This window comes from Octopus sinensis, linkage group LG2 (assembly GCF_006345805.1).
Source record: "Octopus sinensis linkage group LG2, ASM634580v1, whole genome shotgun sequence".
In the NCBI taxonomy this organism is placed as follows: Eukaryota; Metazoa; Mollusca; class Cephalopoda; order Octopoda; family Octopodidae; genus Octopus; species Octopus sinensis.
Genome location: NC_042998.1, coordinates 85011016 through 85033515, shown reverse-complemented (window position 1 = coordinate 85033515; position 22500 = coordinate 85011016). Strand labels below are relative to the sequence as shown.

Here is a 22500-nt window from a genome sequence, read left to right as displayed (position 1 = left end):
AAAGCTTTGACTGAATGTCATGATGTTCATCCTTCGGTTCGAAGATGACCAACTGACATCATCTGATGGAACTGCCGCCATGAGACCGGAGGTGGCTGGTGAGGCCAATCCGGGCAAGGAAGCCCCTCCCACAGGTGGGGCAGAAGTGGGTAGGGGCAGTGCTACTGGTGCAGGCGGCTCTGACTTTACGCATCTGACGTTTCTGCTCCGCTGACCGAATCCGTCCCTCCTCGGCAGTCCCTGCTCCCACGGTGATTGCGCTGCGCCAGGATGAGCGGTTGGCAGCAAGTGTCTCCCAGGTCTCTGTTCCGATGGAGAAGTCTTTGAGAGAGACCTTGAGACTATCCTTGTAGCGCTTTTTCTGCCCTCCGACTTTGCGCCTGCCCTGGCCGAGTTCACCGTAGAAGAGCTGTTTTGGGATGCGAGTGTCGGACATGCGGGAGACGTGGCCCGCCCATCTCAGCTGGGCCTTGCGCATGATTGTGATGGTGCTAGGGAGATCTGCCTGCTTCAGAACTTCCGTGTCTGGGACTTTGTCCTGCCAGCGGATGTGAAGGAGATTCCGAAGACACCTGAGATGGAAGTGGTTTATCTGGCGCTCGTGCCTTCGGTAAGCAGTCCACGTCTCGCAGCCGTATAGTAGAGTGGTAAGCACGACTGCCCGGTAGACTTTCAGCTTGGTGTTGAGGCTGATTCCTCTCTGCTCCCAGACTTTCTTTCGCAGTCTCCCAAACGCGCTGCTTGCCTTGGAGATTCTGTTGATGGTTTCAGCATCTATGTTGGCATTGCAGGAGAGAGTGCTGCCCAGGTAGGTGAAGTTTTCCACCACTCGTAAGATCCGTCCGTTCACCCTTATCTGAGGCTCATGGTATTGTTTGCCGGGGGCTGGCTGAAACATCACTTCGGTTTTCTTTGCACTGATGGTGAGACCGAAGTTGTCACAGGCTGATGAGAACCTGTCCATCTCGAGCTGCATCTCCTGCTCATCGATTGCATTAAGGGCGCAGTCGTCAGCAAAGAGAAAGTCTCTGACGACTGTCTCCCTCACCTTTGTGACAGCCTGCAATCTCCTGGAGTTGAAAAGTTTCCCGTCTGTCCTGTACTTGATGTTGATACCGGACTTGCAGTCCCTAAAGGCGTCGGACATCATTGCCGAGAACATGATGCTGAACAGTGTTGGGGCCAGGACACAGCCCTGCCTTTCTCCGTTGGTCACCTGGAAGGCTTCAGATGAGTCGCCGTCCTCAAGGATTCTGGCTGTCATTCCGTCGTGGAACTGGCGGACAATTGCAATAAATTTGCTGGGGCAACCAAATTTTCCCATGACCCTCCATAGTCCCTCCCGACTGACTGTATCAAAGGCCTTGGTGAGGTCAACAAAGGTCATGCAGAGGTCAAGGTGCTGCTCCATGCATTTCTCCTGGAGCTGGCGGGCGGCGAATATCATGTCAGTGGTCTCTCGACCCGCACGGAAGCCACACTGGCTCTCAGGGAGAAGTCCTTGCTCCAAGTGTTCCAGAAGGCGGTCAAGCAGGACCCGGGCCAGGATCTTGCCTGCTATGGACAAGAGGGAAATACCTCGGTGGTTGTCGCAGGACTGCCGATCTCCTTTCCGCTTATAAATGTGGACGATTGTTGCATCCCGGAAATCTTGAGGGAGTTGTTCCCTGTCCCACATCGACTGGAACAAGCTGGTGAGCTGACTGATCATGGTGGGGCCGCCCGACTTGAACACCTCTGCAGGATGGCGTCAGAGCCTGGAGCTTTGCCGGTGGACATTTTTTTGATGGCTCTGCTCACTCCCCGACTGCAGGGGGAACAGCCAACTCGTGGTTTGTCGGCACTTGGGGGAGTCGTGCGATGGCTTCCTCGTTGATCTGGGCTGGTCGGTTGAGCACGATGTTGAAGTGCTCCGCCCATCTCTCCAGGATCAGCCTCTTGTTAGTCAGGAGTGAGGTTCCATCTGAGCTGAGCAGGGGGGTTGATCCAAAGGAGAACTGCGGTCCATAGACAGCTTTCAGCGCCTCGTAGAATTTCTTGGTGTCGTGTTTGTCTGCGTATCCCTGAATCTCATCCGCCTTGGCGCTTAACCATGCGTCTTGCATGAGGCGGAGTTTAGCCTGGACTGTGCTGCGAATGTTGTTGAAAGCGGCCTTCTTTGCCGTGCAGGTGGTGTCATTTTGGTGAGCCCGCAGCAGACGGCGTTTCTCTTCCAGGAGCTTTTGGATTTCCTGGTCGTTTTCGTCGAACCAGTCCTGGTGGTTCCTCGTAATTTGGCCCAGAGTTTCAAGGGCGATGGAATGAACCGTGTCCCTGAATGATTCCCACTGCTCATCGATGCTGGACTGGTCACTCCGAATGTCCAACAGCTTACTGTCCATACGTGACTGGAGATCTTGTGCAGTCAGCTGGTTCCTTAATTTCGTGATGTTAAGCTTCCTCGTCACTTTCTGACCCTGTGGTCTTCTCTTAGGTCGGATGTTGAAATCCATCCTGGAGATGATGAGGCGATGGTCCGTCCAGCAGTCAGCTCCGCACATGGCTTTGACCAGTCTCACGTCCCGCCTGTCTTTCGCCCTGACGATGACGTAATCTATCAGATGCCAGTGTTTGGAGCGTGGATGCATCCATGATGTCTTGTTGCGTGTTGGCAGACGGAACAAGGTGTTGGCGATGGTAAGATCATGAGAGGCACACGCACGCAGGAGGAGCTGTCCGTTGCTGTTGCACTTTCCGATTTCTTGCTTTCCCAGTACGCGATGCCAGGCTTGGTGGTCAGTCCCGACACGGGCGTTAAAATCCCCAAGGAGGATGAGCTTCCCAGGCTGGGCTGACGTGATGAGGGAGTCGAGTTCCTCATAGAACCTGTCCTTAACTTCTTCAGGGTTGGTCATGGTGGGGGCGTAAGCACTGATGATGGTCGCACTAGTCTTGTTTCCAAGTGGGAGCTGCATCTTCATCAGCCGATCGTTGATACCCTCGGGGGGGGGGCTTTCCAGTTTCCGCACGTGTACTGACTTAATGGCAAAACCAACACCTGCCTCACGACGCTCTTCGCTGCTGCGACCACTCCAAAAGAAAGTGTAGCCGCCGCCTGTCTCTGTCAGCTGGCCTTTGTCCGCAAGGCGGGTCTCGCTCAGTGCTGCAATATCGACACTGTATCGGCTCAGTTCTCTGGCCACCAGGGCAGTTCGTCTCTCTGGTCTGTCCGCTTTGGTGTTGTCAAGCAGAGTTCTCACGTTCCAAGTTGCGAAAGTGAGCACCTTTGTTTGTTTTCTTCTTTCTTTGTTTCGACCGCTTGGAAAGGATCCCCGCCAGCCGCGGTTTGCTGACCAGGGTGAGGTGAGGCAGGCTATGTTTAGGGCAACCTTTTCTAGCCCCGTCCTCATGCTGGGGAGGCGAGCAGAGCGATCCTGAAGAGGGCTGCTCGGTCACTCAGGAGGCTACCGGACTCCACTGCTGCCTCAGTTCAGTGAGGGGCGACCACATGTCCTGAGCCGCCTGTGTGTGGGTTCACGACTGCAGCTCCCAGTGTATCCTCACCTGCTACTTCGCCGTTTCCCCATCGCCACAGGACTTTGGGATGGTGTCATGGCGTCATGATGTCGTGACATGCGCGTGACTTGGATTATAGTGAGGGTGACTTGCGCAGGATCAGCCTCACTCTCTCGTCCTGGTGCGCCGGATCCAGTGGCAAGACAAAGTCAAGACGACTGGGGGTAGACCAAGATGCAGGAGCTGCCGGAAGGTGGCACGCATGGCGCAATCCAACCGCCTTAGGGGCTCCACTCCGGATTTTGGATGGCCATTGACTCATGAGAGAGTTCCTCTGCCCTTTGACAGGTTTTGTTTTTAGTCCTGCTGGGTGTCCAAATCACCCTCCTCACCAAGAAATCTTGGTGGGGTTGCCAGTTTAGTCGCCAACGACCCGACCATGTAACAGGTTGTACTGGGTTACATGTTACCAGTAGCTCCAAGCGGAGACCTGACATATGACTGAATGTAAAGAATAGCTGATTAAATAAAGAAATAAAGAAAGGACTTATAAAGCATAAAGCAAAGGAAATATACTTACAAAGAGATTTTTTTTAAAAACTACGAGCGAGGGATTTCGAATGGTAAATAGCGATACTGATGATATAAACACAGGAAGATTTGCAAACATATCCATACACTTGCACAAGTATACATGTACGCAAAACCTCTCGCATATGGAAGTGACATTTAGATGAATAGAGATTAATAAGGTGAAATACGCTGAGATGGTGTTGGATGATCGTGATACCAACGTATAATATTAAATCAGCAGCGAACAGCTTCAGGATGCGATTCTATTGGTCTGGTAACTATCAAAATCATGCATGAATCAGATCTGATGATAGATATAATGGTAAACACATTCCGTGAATAAATGAAATATTCTCTACTCCGTTAATAGATGTCCTCTGTCGTTGTACTTCTCTGAACATCCTGCATTTATTTGTTTAAAGTTGTTTTTATTAATCTTCAGGAGTGGCTGTGTGGTAAATAGCTTGCTTACCAACCACATGGTTCCCGGTTCAGTCCCACTGCGTGGCACCTTGGGCAAGAGTCTTCTACTATAGCCTTGTGAGTGAATTTGGTACATGAAAACTGAAAGAAGCTTGTCGTATATATATGTATACATATATATACGTGTGTGTGTGTTTGTCCCCCCACCATCGCTTGACAACTGATGTTGATGTGTTTACGGCCACGTAACATAGCGCTTCGACAAAAGAGACCAATAGAATAAGTACTAGGTTTACAAAGAATAAGTCCTGTGGTCGATCTGTTCGACTAAAGGCAGTGTCCAAGCATGGCCGCAGTCAAATGACGGAAAATAATAAAAGACCTAAGAATAGGAATTTAGTAATCATGCTAACGTTCCAGACTAAATGCCATATAAGCAAGCAAACGATTAAATGAACGGATCACGTGGTTACTCGACCTGTTAGAAACAACAATCAAATCTTTCTGAAATGACACCCATTGTCCAGAGAATGAGAAGGGCATCTTTGAAAATGCGGTATTAGATACTCCTAAAAAGGTCACTATTGGAATGCTTTTGATCATAGTTCGGTTAAATTATGGTTGACCTGGCGTTAAACAACAATTAATCAACAGCTAAATGCCGTAATTGATTTAGTTTTGTCGATCTGCTTGCTGTGTCAACTCTGTCAAGAGTCAACTCTGCATGAGTCGATTCTGTCATTTTTCTAGGGTCGATGAAATAAACACTAGTGACATGTTGTTCTCTTCCAGAATTGATTTGATTTCATTTTGCCTCAAAGCAAAATGAAATAAAACCAATTTCTTTTAAAGTTATATTTGCTGACTTGACAGAAACGTTAGAATATCGAACTTTTGACTCTCTCTCTCTCTCTCTCTCTCTCTCTCTCTCTCTTTCTTTCTCTCTCTCCCTCTCTCTCCTCCCCAACTCTCTCTTTCCACCTTCCTTCCTTCCCCACTCTCTTTAATGATGAGTCTTGTCTGAAACGTTAGATTTGTCTGTTCCTCACGGCAAATTATTCAATTCTTTTTCTTTTGCATTGTCTATACCAGTAACTCTTATCCTGGACAATAGTAACCCCTTGGGATCGACGTGAGCTCACAAAGGAGGTGCTGGATGTTTAGACCGGTCATGATTTTTACATGAAATAAAATACCTAAATCTGATACATATATTTTAGACACATTTTCAAGAAAAATAAATGTCGGGATTAGAATAAGAGTAGGACATTGTTTTATCAGGGAACAGAAACTTGCTAACGTCGTTTTATCAGGGAGCTGATGATGCACCAGGGTTTAATAAAATTTCATTATAGAAGTTCTTGGCGACGAGCTAACGCACACCAGACAAAATGCTTAGCGACTTTACTTCGGTTTTACGTTTCTGAGTTTAAATGTCACCGAAGTGGACATTGCCTTTCATTCTTTTGGGATTCATAGAATAAGTACCAGGTGAGCACTGGGGTCGATGTAACCAATTTCCTTTAACTTTAAAAATATGCTGACCTTGTGCCAAAGTTTTAAACCATTATCTATGTGCTTGTTTTCTTTTGTAATTTCCGTATAAATTTCACACGATGGTATTATTAGTCCACACATAGAAAGAAGCACATAGTGTGAGAGAATAGCATAAGAAAACATGGATAATAAACTACAGCGGGAAATAGACTTTTATTTGAAACATACAAAAGGGGAGTTTGTAGAACGCTGTCCAGCGAGAAGAGCTGAGAAATAAAAGAACTACTAGTCTTATACTATTTGCTGAAGCAGAGCATTAAAGGTTTTCTCGGATCATCCTGTTCACTTTATAATAATATCAAAGTTTAGAACTCTGAATGTAAATGTGTTCTTGTTTCTAATTGCGTCAGCATCAATGTACACTTTCAGTCCTTCGGTGTTTTTAAAACACTACCCGCAATGAATCCGTATTTCTGTTTATATAAAACTAGCAACCTGTATAATCTTTTCTGCTCTAGGCACAAGGCCCGAAATTTTTTGGGGAGGGGGCCAGTCGATTAAATCGACCCCAGTACGCAACTGGTACTTAATTTATCGATCCCGAAAGGATGAAATGCAAAATCGACCTCGGCGGAATTTGAATCCAGAACATAAAGACAGACGAAATACCGCTAAGCAGTTCGCCGCCTTAAGCGATCTTTATAATGCCAAGCTAAAAGAAATGTATTTTAAGACACTTACCTTGTCCCATCTTGGATTGATGTCGTTTTAATCTGCCAATATGTAAACTGGAATTCAAAATATAAAAAAAAATCATTAAACATATTGAATGATAAATTTACGGAAACAAATAAAGAACATACAAGACAATGGTCTCTTTAAACAAATATAAATTAAAGAGACAAGAGATCAAATAACCAAGTACAATACAGTAACAATACATACATACATACATACATACATACATACATACATACATACATACATACATACATACATACATATATATATATATATATATATATTATATATATATATATATATATAATATATATATATATATATATATATATATATATATATATATATATAATATATATATATATATATATAATATATATATATATATATATATATTTACAAGCAGACAAAACATCCTCTACGTTAATGGTTTTTAACTGGAGTCCATATGACGCTTGGAGGGCCATATAAGATTTTGTTGTTAAAATTTATGTGTAATAAATTGTTTATGCTTCTACAATTTTTTATACAATTCCTGATAATGGTTTCAAAATTTGGCACAAAGCCAGCAATTTCGAGGGATAGAGCAAGTCGATGACATTAACTGGTACTTACTTTATCGACTACGAAAGGATGAAAGGCAAAGTCGACCTCGGCAGAATTTGAACCTAGAACGTAAAGACAGACGAAATATCGCTAAGCATTTTGCTCGGCGTGTTAACGATTCTGTTAGCTCGCCGCCTTAAGTATATACAATTCCTAATAATATTGAATTACAAAATATAACAGGAATTTTTAGACATTGAATGGCTATGAGGGTCCCCCTCCAAGTAAAACAGTAATCAAAAGGGTTAAAAAAAAGACAGGAATCAAAGGGGTTGAAAAAACGGTTGAAAACCACTGCTCTAAGTAGTCACTATATATGCTCGTAATAACAATCAAACCTTATCTTCTCCATAAAGAAGAAAACACATTGTTTAACATAGTTCTAGATATACTTTGCTTGAAGAATAAAATTGTTCGAGTGCCTTTGATTACAGGTCTGTTCGATCACGGCTAATCTGAGAGCTAAACAACTACTAAATCATACATCTTTTAAAGCTGAACTGGCTGTTTGAATGTATTGTAGCTCGATGCTTCCCTGTTCCGGCAACGTTGACTTTATTCTAAGGGATTAATATCAATTAAAAGCAATGAAATCCTGAGGTCAACTTTTGAAACCTCCGTAATAAAGTTCAATGTAGTTCAAAAAAGTTATCCATCTGCTTAAGGGAGTTTGTGGTTGGAAAGTTTAGAGGACATACAAGCTAATGTATGTAACCTGTAACGAGAACCAGAATCTTGGAGCTGACTGATAAAGCTAACTATGATGACTGGACGAAAGGAAGACTCTGGTTTAAGGCTAAGCACTGGAAATGTTTCCAGTTAACCATTTTTAAAACCATAGAACTTAGCATTATAATCTAAGAAAGCACGTATTAATTCTACAATACTCTCATTCTTTACAGCAATGAATTGTGTGTTCATATACAAGGCATTTACTGCTAGATGCATTTGTTAGGAACCACACACCTCCGACTCAACAAACGAAAGGTAACATTGAATAATATAACCCTAAATTATGCACAAATAAAAGATGAGATGGAGACTATTCATTATAGGCTTGCTAGTTCAGAGTTGACTTGATGCTCAACAACAAATCATAAAATTATACCAATAAATTTACTATCTCAACTACTGTCTATGTTATCTTCCATTTTTCAGAATATTGTTTCAATCAATTAATATGGTGATGTGTATTGTTTGTTGCTGCAAGGAGTCTTTGGGTTTCTTAATTTATTTTGCATTTATTCGCTGAGTGTCTAACTCTTTCACAAAATCCAACCATGTTATTTCATTTCTGTTATTTCCATTTCTCAACTATTATACCGTGGTTTCATACACATACATTCATTGTACACGCACATACACCTAGTTCCAGCTATTACTATATTTCAAACGTTAGTAAAAAGCAACGATCTGTTTGGAGAAAGAAGACTTCAATCTAAGACAGACAATAACTATTTACCATGAGATTAAAAGATAATAAACTATATGTTGAAACAGTGGCGTAGCGTAGGATATGCGGACTGCACAGGGCGGCAACTTTATATACGTGTCGAAGGTATGATGTTACATTCAAGGATGTGGGAGTGACCGCACAGGGCGGCTAAAACCCACACAACGCCATTCTACTAAAACTGATTCGTTGTCTCATGGATGACGCTTATTCTGTGGCTTGATCTTTCAAGATTATTATGCTATTACATGTTTAATGTCAAAATAGTTTCTTCCTCTTTCAGTTATTCTTTTAGATATTTTCCTTTTTTTTTCCAAATCTCTATCATGGAACATGCCTTTCCAAGCATAAACTCACAATTAACTCATTTAATATGTAAGGCAATACATTTAGTTGATCAGATTTGCAAGAAGCATTCTGAATAGTTTCCAACCACAACAAAGCTTCATTATTATAGAATTACCTGTCCCAATTTTTGTATCGATCACGTTTCCTAGGTAACAGAATTTAATTACTAACTCGCGGTAGTTCTGCATTAAGACTATATATCACGCTAGTGATTTTGAAACAGGTTTTTGTGGTCCATTTATTAGTAATACACCTGCGTCATTGCCAATGAATTCATACGCATTTTTTGTTGAGCAACACAAGACTGTTCGTTTGATTTTGACGTCCTATGAACGCTGTTAACCTCACAACTTGATTTCAAATTCCGTTTGCTGATCTGAAATGTATGCAACCCTTCTATGTTTTGATAACCGCATCATTTGCTGCATTATGGAACTCACTGTCACGAGAGTCTTTAAAACAACTATGGAATCAATAAGGAAACTAATTTCGGAAAGGAGTCTTAATAAATAGCAACACCCTACTCAACCAAATGCTAGTAAGCAGTCGTTCGAACTGCTAGACATAACTGCAAAAATTTTCTTTAAATCAGAGCCCATTGTTTTAAAAGAGGAAAATGTGGTTTTGAACGTATACTACTCGATTAAAAGACTGGATTGTCACTTTGGAACGCCTTTGACTACAGATCTGCTAAATCAGGGCTGAACTAAACAAACAACAATAAAAATTAAAATGTCATAATTTCCATAAGTCATTAGGTGTCGGCAGAACCACTGACGTCTTAGTCTTCAAGTTGTGAAACTGTGGAAGTCAGTTTTTCATGTTATGTAGCTAGAGAGTTGAACCCAGTACTGCAAGGTTCTCATAAATTACACTCATAAATTTTAGTGTTGGCGCTGTTTAAAGTGGGGATTTCTGCCCAACATATTTACAGTGGTGACCTTTCTCCAACATGTTAACGTTCTAGTGGGTCAAAAATAGGCTTATTACAGTCATCTTAGAATACATAAATACAATGTAGCCAGATACTTGACACCAAGAAATGCCAAAGATAAAAGACATTGCGCTCACATGCACATATATTCTTTCCTACTACGCCACTTTTCCTTTTTATTTTTTGTTTTGTCATTTTGTAAAAATTTTTCTTTTCTTTTTATACACTCCTATCTTTCTCTACGCATGCTCTTATTTCCCTATGTTTTTCTGATGAAAATCTAACGCCCGAAACGTTAAGGCACTCTCATTTGAACTTTAGCAGTAAAACTAGTGCTACATTTCTCAAACCTTAGATTTCACTGTTCTTTTTATGTTTTTTAACCTTACACAAATCGCAGACACAAAAACAAACATATACGCGCGCACAAGCACGCACACACACACACAAATATGTACATATACTGACACATTATATATTTTATGCACATACATATATATATGCAAGAAGAAAATGGAGGAAAAATAACAGGAAGAGGTTGGTCGTTTGCGCTAGTAAGCCATTAATTTAATTAAGGACTGTACCTGCGCAGGTAATCACCAGGAGCGCCTTTGGATTTAACCATTCCTTAGAGGTTTTAAACACCTCTAATAAATACCTACATATATACATACATACATACATACATATATATATATATATATATATATATATATATATATATTTCACGTGATCACGTGACCGACCAGACTATCAGATGTTGTTACACATCGCTGGTCACAATGCGTTCGCATTGTTTTAGCCTTCGAATGACGCCACCCCGCTGGCTAAGCGAGCAGGCCAACAGAAGAAAGAGTGGGAGAAAGAGTGGTGAAAGAGTACAGCAGGGATCACCACCCCCTGCCGGAGCATCGTGGAGCTTTTAGGTGTTTTCGCTCAATAAACACTCACAACGCCCGGTCTGGGAATCGAAACCGCGATCCTGCGACCGCGAGTCCGCTGCCCTAACCACTAGGCCATTGCGCCTTCACACACACACACACACACACACATATATATATATATATATATATATATATATATATAGATATATATATATATATATATATATATATATATATATATATATATATATATATATTATATATAATATATATATATATATATATATATATATATATATATATATATATATATATATATATAATAATATATATACATATATATATATACATATACATATACCTATATATATATATATAATATATTATATATATAATTATATATTATATATATATATTATAATATATATATACATATATATAATATATATATATATATATAAGTTTAACAATTAAGGATAATCTCTTAATAAGGGATCTTAACAAGAAATTATCGGGTAGCTAGCGTGAAAACCTCATAAAGAAAAGAATCCGAAAATAATTTTTTCTTTTGAACAAATTAATTATATCTATATTGTATAAAGGGCATTATTACACATAAATGCCTCACACTAGGAGGGACAAAGTCATTACTACCAAAAATTATAATTTTTGGTAGTAATGACTTTGTCCCTCCTAGTGTGAGGCATTTATGTGTAATAATGCCCTTTATACAATATATATTATATATATATATATATATTATATATATATATATATATATATATATATATATGCACATCAAGAGTATTTGCACTTCGCAGACAAAAAACACTGAAATGTAAAATAATTGTAATACAATGGCTTCTGCTTCTCTAGAGTGACTGGTCTCAAGCTACCTTCACTGATATACGACCGGTTCATTTGTCTTTCTTCTCCCTCTCATCTCCATCTTGTGACCAACCTTTAAATCAGAGGACAAACCACCACATCCACCACTTCTACCCCTTCGGAATGTTGTTTATCAGCAAATAATCCTCTGTGCTCACGTCTTTTCCTGCAGCCGTCAACTTACATGAGTTTCAGTGGACCATGAGCCCATGAATGATATCAATCTCACCGGTCTTCGGTGGGCTGAGAAGGACATGGACACTGCTCTTTCGCGATTAAATTATTCTTTAATTACAACAAAGACAATTTCTAAATGATAGTGCACCATTATATATGTGGGGATGAAAGATCAGTCGCAAATGAATTAGTAACCTCTTAGGTCAAAGTTGTATTTCGATTGTTAAATGTAACTTCATTCAATAAAATCCCATCGATGTAAATAATAATAATAATAATAATAATAATAATAATAATAATAATAATAATAATAATAATAATAATTAATTCTTTTTATTGGCTACAAGGGCTGACACGCATGATTAGTAAACATATAGGGACAAAACAGGACGAAAGGTTACAAAGGGTTTTGTCCGTTTTGTCCGTTTTTGAAAAAATCCGAGTAAAAACTGTTTAACAACGAAAGATTATAACAATGAAAAACTCCAATAGGGGGAGGCGCTTCGAAAGGTTCCTGGTGGAAAAAACCCCATAAAAGCCAACGGGAGCCTGGTCAAAAGGATGGTAGAGAGCCCCTTTCTCCTTTTATAAAACCTTTTTCAATCACAGGCGAAACCTGAGAATTGGTCCATTTATACTGGCCATTCTCGCACAATTCACCCACCTTTCAGAAAACTTGCTATCGGACAGCACTCTCCTCTCTAACCTCATCTTCCTTTTCAAGTGAAACTTGAAAAAGTTGATGAGGCCTTGACCAAAGAGGAAAGTGTCTGACTTTAGCCCTTTCAAGCGGGTCCACCATACAATCTCTTTCGCCACAGCCACTAGGCACAGGAAAACGGCCTCGCCCTCCTTGTTAAAGGAGGTCGGCGGAGCAATCTTCACTATGGATTCGGCTGATAGTCGGATCCGTCCTATACGCGACAGTAGCTGTTCGACATAAACCCATAGTTCAGCAATACTCGGGCACTGGACGAGTGCGTGCAGAACGGTTTCGTTGTCCTGGCAACACCTCGGGCAGGCCCGGCTGACGGCACTTCCGTGCCAGTAGAGTTTATCCCGAACAGGCAGAGCCCCTCGGTAGCACTGCCAGGCGAGCGACCTCTGGAAATTATCCATTGGCCCCGGCCCGAAAGTCCTTCCGAACAGACCGCTCAGTTCGTTATCATCAACGCCTAGAGTTACCCCGAGAATGTCGTCGCATTTTTCCTTTACTAACCCTCTATAGAACGCTAGAGTGGAACTAAAACCGATCGCATTACCCGCCTGGCGGAGAGAGCTGGACGGCACTCGAGGTGCCAAGCGCCCTTTCTCGGTCTACGTTTGATCCAGGTCTGCAGCTCTGTCAAAGAGACGAGCTGCGGAAAGTCGCGTCTGACAAAAGACGACCACACCTGATCACCGTCTAGGAAACGCTTGAGATGTCGCAGCCTGAGCGCATGTCTACGCATCAGTAACCACGGCATGCCAAGGCCTCCGTTCAGCGGTCGTTGACAGCAGATGGATCGCCTGACCAATGGCACCTGACCCTTCCACAAAAAGTCGAAGAGCAGGCGTACCAGCTTGGCCAACCAGCGGTTGGGACAAGGGACGACGGTCAAGCTGTAATAGATGACGGATGCGATGTATGCATTCGCCACCTCCGCTCGACCTTTCAGGGACAGCTTCCTCTCGGCCCATTTCTGAGTGAGATGTGCCACCCTGCTCGTCACTTCTTCCCAGTTTTTATCCACCTAGAGGGTCGGACCGAACCAGACCCCGAGCAGTTTAACGGGTCCGTCTGTCCAGCGCCCTACAACGCTGTTGGACGGCATGGGCTTGCCTCTCCAGGTGCCCAGTAGCAAGCCCACAGACTTTTCCGCGTTAATCTTTGCCCCTGTCACCGCTTCGTACTCGTTTAGTGTCTCGCCAATCAGGCCAATATGCCTATGGCTCGACACCATCACGGTGACGTCGTCGGCATAGGCAGACACGCTGTTTCCGCCTCCTAGATCGCGCGTGATACCCCACAAAGCCTCCAACTTGCGCAGTAATGGGTTCGAGAGTCAATATGTACAAGAGGGAGGAGAGAGGGCATCCTTGGCAGACCGAACGCGAGATGTCAAACGGTTCCGAAAGGTGACCGTTCACCCGTATCACCGAGCAGATGTTGCTGTAAAAAGCAGCGATCTACCCGCGGAAGACTGAACCGAAGCCGGCTGCCTTGAGAACAGCTGCCAGGTACCGATGGTCGACCCTATCGAAGGCTTTACTCTGATCTAAGTTGATCAAAGCCCCACCCGCGCCAGCGTCGTTACCCACCCTCTCTATGATGTAGCGCATGAGATGGAGGTTGTCGTGTATCGACCTGGTCGGCACGGCGCATGTCTGCGTCTTGCCAACCAGCTTGTCCACGACAAGCGCCAATCTCTTGGCTAGCACCTTGACCAAAATCTTCAACTCTGCATTGAGCAGAGTGATGGGCCGAAAATTCCCTATAATGTCCCCCTTGTTTGGGTCCTTTTTAGCAAAGCCACCACCCCTCGACAGACAAAAGCAGGAATTCTCCCGTTTTGCTGCCAGTTGCAGTAGACGTTTGCCAACAGGCCCGCAAACAAGTTTGGCATTGAAGTGTAAAGCTCGTAGGGCAGACCATCCAAACCCGTGCTTCCCCTGTGTGTCCTTTTGTTTTTTCCTCCTTTTCTTCTTTGGAGGCACTGTGTGCCATTCCCCTTTCTCGGTATCAGTGCTCGCACAATCCGAGCTGTTCAGATCCGGAAAGGGGATGGCTATCGGGTCCGCTTCATCAGCAGGGCGAAAGATTTTTGTTAGTTCTGCTGGTAGCGGTGGTGTTGCTGTGTCTATTGGTGATGGTTGTGGTGTTTCTCCTTGTTTTTTTGTTGTCGTTTTTCTTGGTGTTGGGGTTGGTGTTGGTTTGGTGGTTGTTGTTGGAGGTGGTGTCGTTTGTCGTGGTGGTGGTGATGGTGTTGGTGGTGTTGCAGCCTTTGGTGTTTCGTGCTGTTGTTGTTGTTGTTGTTGATGCTGCTGCTGCCTCTTGTCGTATGCCTCCATTCTTTTTTTTGTGAATGGGGCAGTCCTTCTTCAGGTGGTTTTCGCTACTGCAGAGGTAACATTTTGGCTTTCGCCCCTCTACAGTAACGTGCAGCCTGGTTCCGTCTAGTAAAATGACTGAGTCAGGTATGGCATTAATGTTTTCCTGCTGGATTTGTACCAGCAGTTGAATACCCATACCTGACCAGTTCTTCTCTCTTACCCTTCGAACATCTAGAATAGTGGCAGTGTCCTCTATGTCATAGAGGGCAGCCGCCACCAGTCATGATATACTGAGTTCGGGGGGTATTATATCAATTTTAAATTTTTGTACTTTCCGCTCAAGGTATGATGGGACCAGAAAGAAATTTTCATTTTGCAAGGGCGAAATGGCATGCGCCCTTGCATCGTCTTTCGTTGGGAAGCGAACCTCCACCGTCCCGTAACGCTTCCCTCTTGTGACATAGCTCTTTTTGGCCCATATGGGTTTAAGAGCCATTTCCAATTGTTGGGGTGTTGCATTAGTTATTTTTTTGTTTTTCTTATCGAAAGCTTTATAAATTACAGTTTTTTTTGTTTCGTTTATGAGTTGTTGAGGTGTATTGAGGAAGACACTGTTCCCCTCTTTTCTCAACAGCCCATTTGCAGATTTTATTTCGTCAAATGTAATTTCAATTTGCTCTGTGTTTTGTTTTGTGATGGAAGCAAAATTGCTATGGTGGCTTGTTGTGTTGTTACTGGTGGTGTTGTCGGTATGTTGCTAGTTATTTTCTTTTCTTCTTTTTCCCCTACTGTTGCACTCACGGAAGGAAGAGAAAGAAAATTTTGATTGACGTCCAAGGCGACGCCATCTTTGTTGCTTTGCTTTGCAACTGTCTTTTTTCCCTCTTTTTCCACTACTGGGACGCTTGTAGAGGGGAGAGGAGAGAAATCTTCGAAGACGTCAAAAATGACGCCTTCGTTTTCATTTTCATTCTTTTTTGGAATGACATGTTCTATCGAAGATTTTTCTTTGCCTTTTAAGGCACGAAATGGGCGGTTTGGAGCCGCTAATGAAATGTTTTCGTGTGGAGGGTGTGATGCTACAAGAAAAGAGGAGCTAACTGCTCTTTTCATAGCCATTTTTTTTTTAAATGTGTAATTGAAATAAAATGCAAATGTCAATATTTTAAACAGTGATTTTACCCCCAATGGGGTAAAATTTTGCCTAACCAACTAGCTCTGCAAGAAGTTAGTCGGCTTGGCCACACGAATATCGAAAAATGTAAAAACTTTTAGAGAAATTACCAATCAAATTGGCACAAAACTTACGGAGCTGTTTTACGCACGTCCGTCGTCTCGGAAAGAAAGAATAATAATAATAATATAATAATAATAATAATAAATAATAATAATAATAATAATAATAAATGATGATGATAATAGGGCTACTGCAAATATTCTGCCCAATACCAGAGATTTGCTTGTCAGTTGTTTGACCATAACCATTTGAGCATGTCCCTTAGTGGGTGATGATATGTGCATCTCTGATCACGAGCAGAAGTAGTGGGGGAGCATCACAGCCGTGTGTCAAAAGGAATTCTTAGAGACTTGGATAATTCACCTTTGGAAACATAGGTGGTTCGTTCAGTATCCTCAAACAATCCTTATTCAGGGACCTTTTGAGCGGGATGGGCTACTCGACCAGAAGAAAATTCTAACTGGGCCCCACCTGCAAGCTCATGTGCTGTTTATCTTTATATGAGATCACCATATCGCGCACATATGGTTGTGATGCATGTGCCTAGTGTACACTTATCAGATGAATAGTCATACTCTGGGATATGCCAATACACACATATAGAGAGATTAAAGCCAATAGGCCAGATTTAGTTGTCAGAGATCATGAAGAAAAAAATTCTTCCTGATTGATTTATCAATACCAGCAGATGACAACGTTTTTCTAAAAGAAATGGAGAAACTTTCAAAATACAAAAACCTGGAAACAGAGGTAACTCGAATGTAGAATCTAAAAACAGAAACAATTCCTATCGTAGTTGGCGCATTAGGTATGATAAAAAAATATTCAGACAAATACATAACAATACATAACAAAAACACCAGGACTTACAAATATATATAACATACAGAAAATTGCACTACTGGGCACTGCACACATCCTACGCAAAACACTTTCAATACAGTAACCATCAGAGTATCACAGCAAATCACAGCACATACCCAAGATACACAGAGCCGCGCTCGGTAGTGAAGTGAAAGCACGATATAAAAATAAAACTACTGAATAATAATAATAATAATAATAATAATAATAATAATAATTATTATTATTATTATTATTATTATTGTTGTTATTATTATTATTATTATTATTATTATTATTATTATTATTATTATTATTATTATTATTGTTGTTGTTGTTGTTGTTGTTCAAAATTTGGCACAAAGTCAGTAATTTTAGTTGAGTTTATCGACCTTGAAAAGATTAAAGGCAGAGCGTTAAGAGCCAGAAGAAATGCAGTAAAGCAATTTTCTCAATGTTCTAACGATTCTACCGATCCATCAAAGCGAGCAAATTGGGGGAAAAAGTTTAGTCGATCATATCAGTTCCAGTACTTGATTGATACCGTATTTTATCGATTAATTGCTTGTAGGGAGACTGTATTTCGTTATGCAACCGTGATATACTACCATGGTGGTGTATTATGATTGCATAATGAAATACGGTGTCTCTACAAGCAATTAATATGTACGTACCAGTTGCCAGGAATGTGTTCAATATATAAAATTGGTGTATCTAATTGTGTCACACCGTTATATTTGCCAGCTATTTAAGCAATGTGTTCGTAGATGGTCAATGGTTTGGATGTGGTGCTGAAGAAGGGGAAAAAACCTCCCATTACCTAGTTTTCTTTCTTCGATTGCATTGTTTACATAGACGTATTCGTATACGAAACGTTTTAACTTCCCATGTTGGCTCTAGGTTCAACAGAAAATCTGTAGGGATAACTTTAAAAAGCGCATTTTATCGATCCCGCATGGATGAAAGGGAAAGTTAGTATCGGTGAGATTTAAACTCAGAACGTAAATATTGGGTTGTCCGGAAAGTTCGTGCCGATTTATAGTAGCTTACCTTTCGATTTATTTTAGAACATGGTCGAGTCCATAAAATAGGATTTTACTACACCCCCATTTAGAGCACAGCTTAAACTGTCTTTTCGTGGAAGAAGGTTTATGTTCCTATGACCTGTGTTAATTCTGTAACCCTTTAAAATGGAAGATAAGAAAGTTCATTTTCGACACTTGGTGCTTTGGGAACGAGATAAAAAATTGCTGCACCTCGGCTGGGATGTGTTACCCCCCACCTCCATATTCACCAGATATTTCTCTTTCGGATTTCCACTTATTCAGGTCTCTGCAGAATAGTCTTAATGGTAAAATTTTTTATTCCTTAGATGACGTAAAAAGATACCTTGATGAATTCTTTGCCATGAAGTCACCTCAATTGTGGGAAGAGGGTATTTTCAAGTCAAAGGAAAGATGAAGACGCATTGTGCAACAAAATGGTTTATATTTGGTTAATCAAAAATGTAATGGCAAGTATTTATTGACCTTTTTCTTTCCTTTAGAAATCGGCACGACAACTCAATACTATAAAGCAACTCTAACACTGTCCTGAGTTATCTGTTTGTTGCTTTCATGGTATTTACAAATTTGAGGCTCTGTTTATGTGCGGTGTGGTAATTATTGGTCCACACTCAATTTCCTTATACTCTACATAACTACCTAACGACTGCATCAATAAAGACAAAGAATATTGCTTGTCACAAGACATTCTGCTTACACATACGTACGCATGCACACGCGCATACACACACACATTCACCTTCACACACGTTCATGTTTGTATGAATGAATTTATGTACGGTTGTAGTATATATGTGTGTGCGTGTATGAAATGTTTCTTTTCAAATCTGAACAGTGAAACAAATTGTAATATTGTATGCTTCTCAACTCAACACACAATTATATATATAGATAAATAGATAGATAGATACATACATACATACATACATACACACATACATACATATAAAACTTGTGTGTGTGTTGTGTGCATTATTATATATCAAAGCAACGTGCACTTGACGCAAACAATAATCTTTGTCTTTATTTATGCAGTTGTATTAGTATTACAAACACAATTTTTATAACCGTATTTTCTACCCTTTAGAATTTATTCCAAGATAACAATGACACACAACAGATAAATAGAGTTGAAAGGTTAACTTTGCAGTGTAATCATAATACAAGCTATAAATATAACACCAACACAATAAACGTTATACTGTAAATATAAACAAAATAAAAAAACTTTTATGGGCAAAGATATTCATAGATTCATATACAGTATCAATGGCGGACTAGTATTTCAATGTTAAATTTCCTGGACAACAACTGCCCTAAATCATGGATTCTAAAATTACATTTTTGTAACGCTCATAGTTCAGTTATAATCATGTTTCAGCAATCAATAGTGCTGTGCATAGTTAAGGTGTTGAGCTCATGATCGTTAGGTCGTAGACGGGCTGTGCGTTCTGTCCTTGAGCAAGACACTTCATTTCACTGTTCGAGTTTGCTCAGCTAAAAATGAATACCAGCCAAGTGCTGGTACAGCCTTCTTTCTTCTAATTATCACATCGTCAGTATTCGACTGGATCGGAAGTAGACAGGCCGATAAGGTATCTTCGTTTGATCGGTACAAAATATGCACACCTGAAAGATAATTAACGAAAGCAGGTTATATTCCTTTATAAGCGACGACTATGATGCTTTTCATGCCATGTCAGAACGGCGTAGTGAATCGGTAACGCTGGCAAATGGTGCATACGCAAACTACATATTCATTTTGTGTTGTGCAACATGTAAGCTTAAATCAAGATTCAGTACAATTGAACTATCTCATCTCGATTTTTTGCTGAGACGCCTGTAAAATGTCTGTACAAGAAAAGCAATTATTGCTATTGCTGTTTTAGCCACACGTCAGCCCTGATCGAGCTGACATATTAATCAAAGGCGTTTATGCTGTGATCATTCAGTTTTAATTTTAGACAGCGTATCTAGGTGCGTGGCTTAATGAGTTAGGATGTTGACCTCACAGTTACAAGGTTCGATTCCTGAATCACGTTGTGCGTTGCGTCCTTTAAAATGGCACTTCGTTTTACGTTGCTTCTGTTTACTAAGCTGTAAATGAGTACCAGCCAAGTTCCGGTACATCTCCCTCTCCCACAAGCTGTCACATCCTGGGTGTTTCGCTCAGGAGGGCGAAACACCCAGGATGATATATATATATATATATATATATATATTATATATATATATATATATATATATATATATAAATAAAGTTAATCCAAACAAGAAAGCACAAAAAAACACAACAACGCGAGGACGTGATACAAATATAGTATTATTGGACGCTCAGGAAAGAAGGAAAGAAGGAGGGTTTAACGTTTCGAGCGGAGCTCTTCATCGGAAACATAGGAGAAGTAAAGATCCAGAGAAGGGAAGACAGAGGAAAAAAATCGCCAACGGTACACACGAGGTCACATCCATGACCGACCAGGCTATCAGATGTTGCTACACATCGCTGGTCACAATGCACTTCGCATTGTTTCAGCCTTCAAATGACGCCACCCCGCTGGCTAAGCGAGCAGACCAACAGAAGAAAGAGTGAGAGAAAGTTGTGGGGAAAGAGTACAGCAGGGATCGCCATCACTCCCTGCCGGAGCCTTGTTGGAGCTTTAGGTGTTTTCGCTCAATAAACACTCACAACGCCCGGTCTGGGAATCGAAACAGCGATCCTACGACCGCGAGTTCGCTGCCTCAACCACTGGGCCATTGCGCCTCCACATGTGTGTGTGTGTGTGTGTGTGTGTGTGTGTGTGTGTGTTGTGTGTGTGTATGTGTGTGTGTGTGTGTGTGTGCGTGCGAATATATATATAGGAAAAAGCAGACATAGATACATGCACACATAAATACATACATACATACATACATACATACATACATACATACATACATACATATAAGACTCCACTATTCAATGTGTCCTGGTTTGTTTATGGGCAGGAGGGTGTGATTTGAGGAAAACCTGGCTGCTATTTTTAGTTTGTCGATTGACCATTTAGAGATCTGCACCCCAGGGTTGTATCTACACTCGCTATGCGTAATGAAGTCTGCGACACATTTTCAGTTGGCGGTTGTAGCTACTTTGCTTCTCTTTTATTACTAATATACTTTAAAAAACCTTTATGAACGTCACACAATCTATTTCACCTTGCACCCTTTAAAATCTGAGGCTGTGTGCCTACTTAGCGAAAAGAGCAAATAAACCAACATACTGCGACTGAGTCATAGCGAATTGCCATCGCAAAAAAGAAGCAAAATAATTATAATTGCTTTGAATTTGTGGAACCAAGCCAACAGTTTTAAGAAGAAGGGTGACAGTCGATTAACCTAGCACTTGACTGGTAATTCATTTTATTGCCCTCAAAAGTTGACCTCGGCGGGATTTGAACTCAGAATGGTAAAGAACCGGAAGAAACGCCGCTAAGCATTTTTTCCAATCCGTTAACGATCCCGCCAGCTCACCGCCTTAATTTTATCAGTAATTCTTTCTAATTTTGGCACAAAGCCAGCAATTTTGTGGGAAGCCGGGGAAGGCCACTTACATCAAAAGCAGTGCTCAAATGGTACTTTATTTTATCGATGCTGAAAGGTGACATGCAAAGTTGACGTCGGTGAACCGAAAGAAATACCGCTAAGCATTTTGCTCGACGCTCTAACGCTTCTGACAGGCACAATTCCCTGCAGTTTCGGGGGAAGGATTAAGTCGATTGCATTTAACCCCAGTGCTCAACCCCAAAAGGATGAAAGGCGAAGTCGACTTCGGTGTAATTTGAACTCAGAACATAAAGACGGACAAAATGTCGTTAAGCGTTCTGAGTTCAAATTCCGCCGGGATCGACTTTGCATTTCACACTTTCGGGATCGATAAATTAAGTACCATTTGCATACTGGGGTGAATCTAATCGACTGGCCGCCTCCCCAAAAATTCCGGGCCTTGTACCTAGAGTACAAAAGATTATTTCTAATATAAACGCTAGGTTTTAAAATTTTGGAAGGAGGGACTATCTGATAATATCAATCCCACCCTGCCAACATTTGACTGATACATTATGTTATTGGCCCTGGTAAAATGAAAAGCATAGTTAACTCTGTGGGATTTGAACACGTAATATATAAGAGCTGTAACTAAAGACCACAAGGTGTTTAGTTCCAGCTAATAATACTAGAGTTCAATTAATGAATCTATTGTGATTATCTCAAATTGGTGAAATTCTCAATAGCATTGCAAAGGCAATGACATTTGAGAATAATTATGCTCC

The 22500-nt window shown here is 41.2% G+C and overlaps 1 protein-coding gene across 1 annotated transcript in view; it reads right to left on the bottom strand.

The window, feature by feature from the left end:
* The window catches only part of LOC115232228 (uncharacterized protein PF11_0207), a 171933-nt gene that overhangs the window by 108149 nt on the left and 41284 nt on the right, over positions 1–22500 (bottom strand). Inside the window, exon 2 of the mRNA XM_036514907.1 lies at positions 6730–6776. Within this exon, the coding sequence (XP_036370800.1) occupies positions 6730–6739 (10 nt within the window). The 5' untranslated portion in view covers positions 6740–6776. The remainder of the gene's footprint in view (positions 1–6729; positions 6777–22500) is intronic.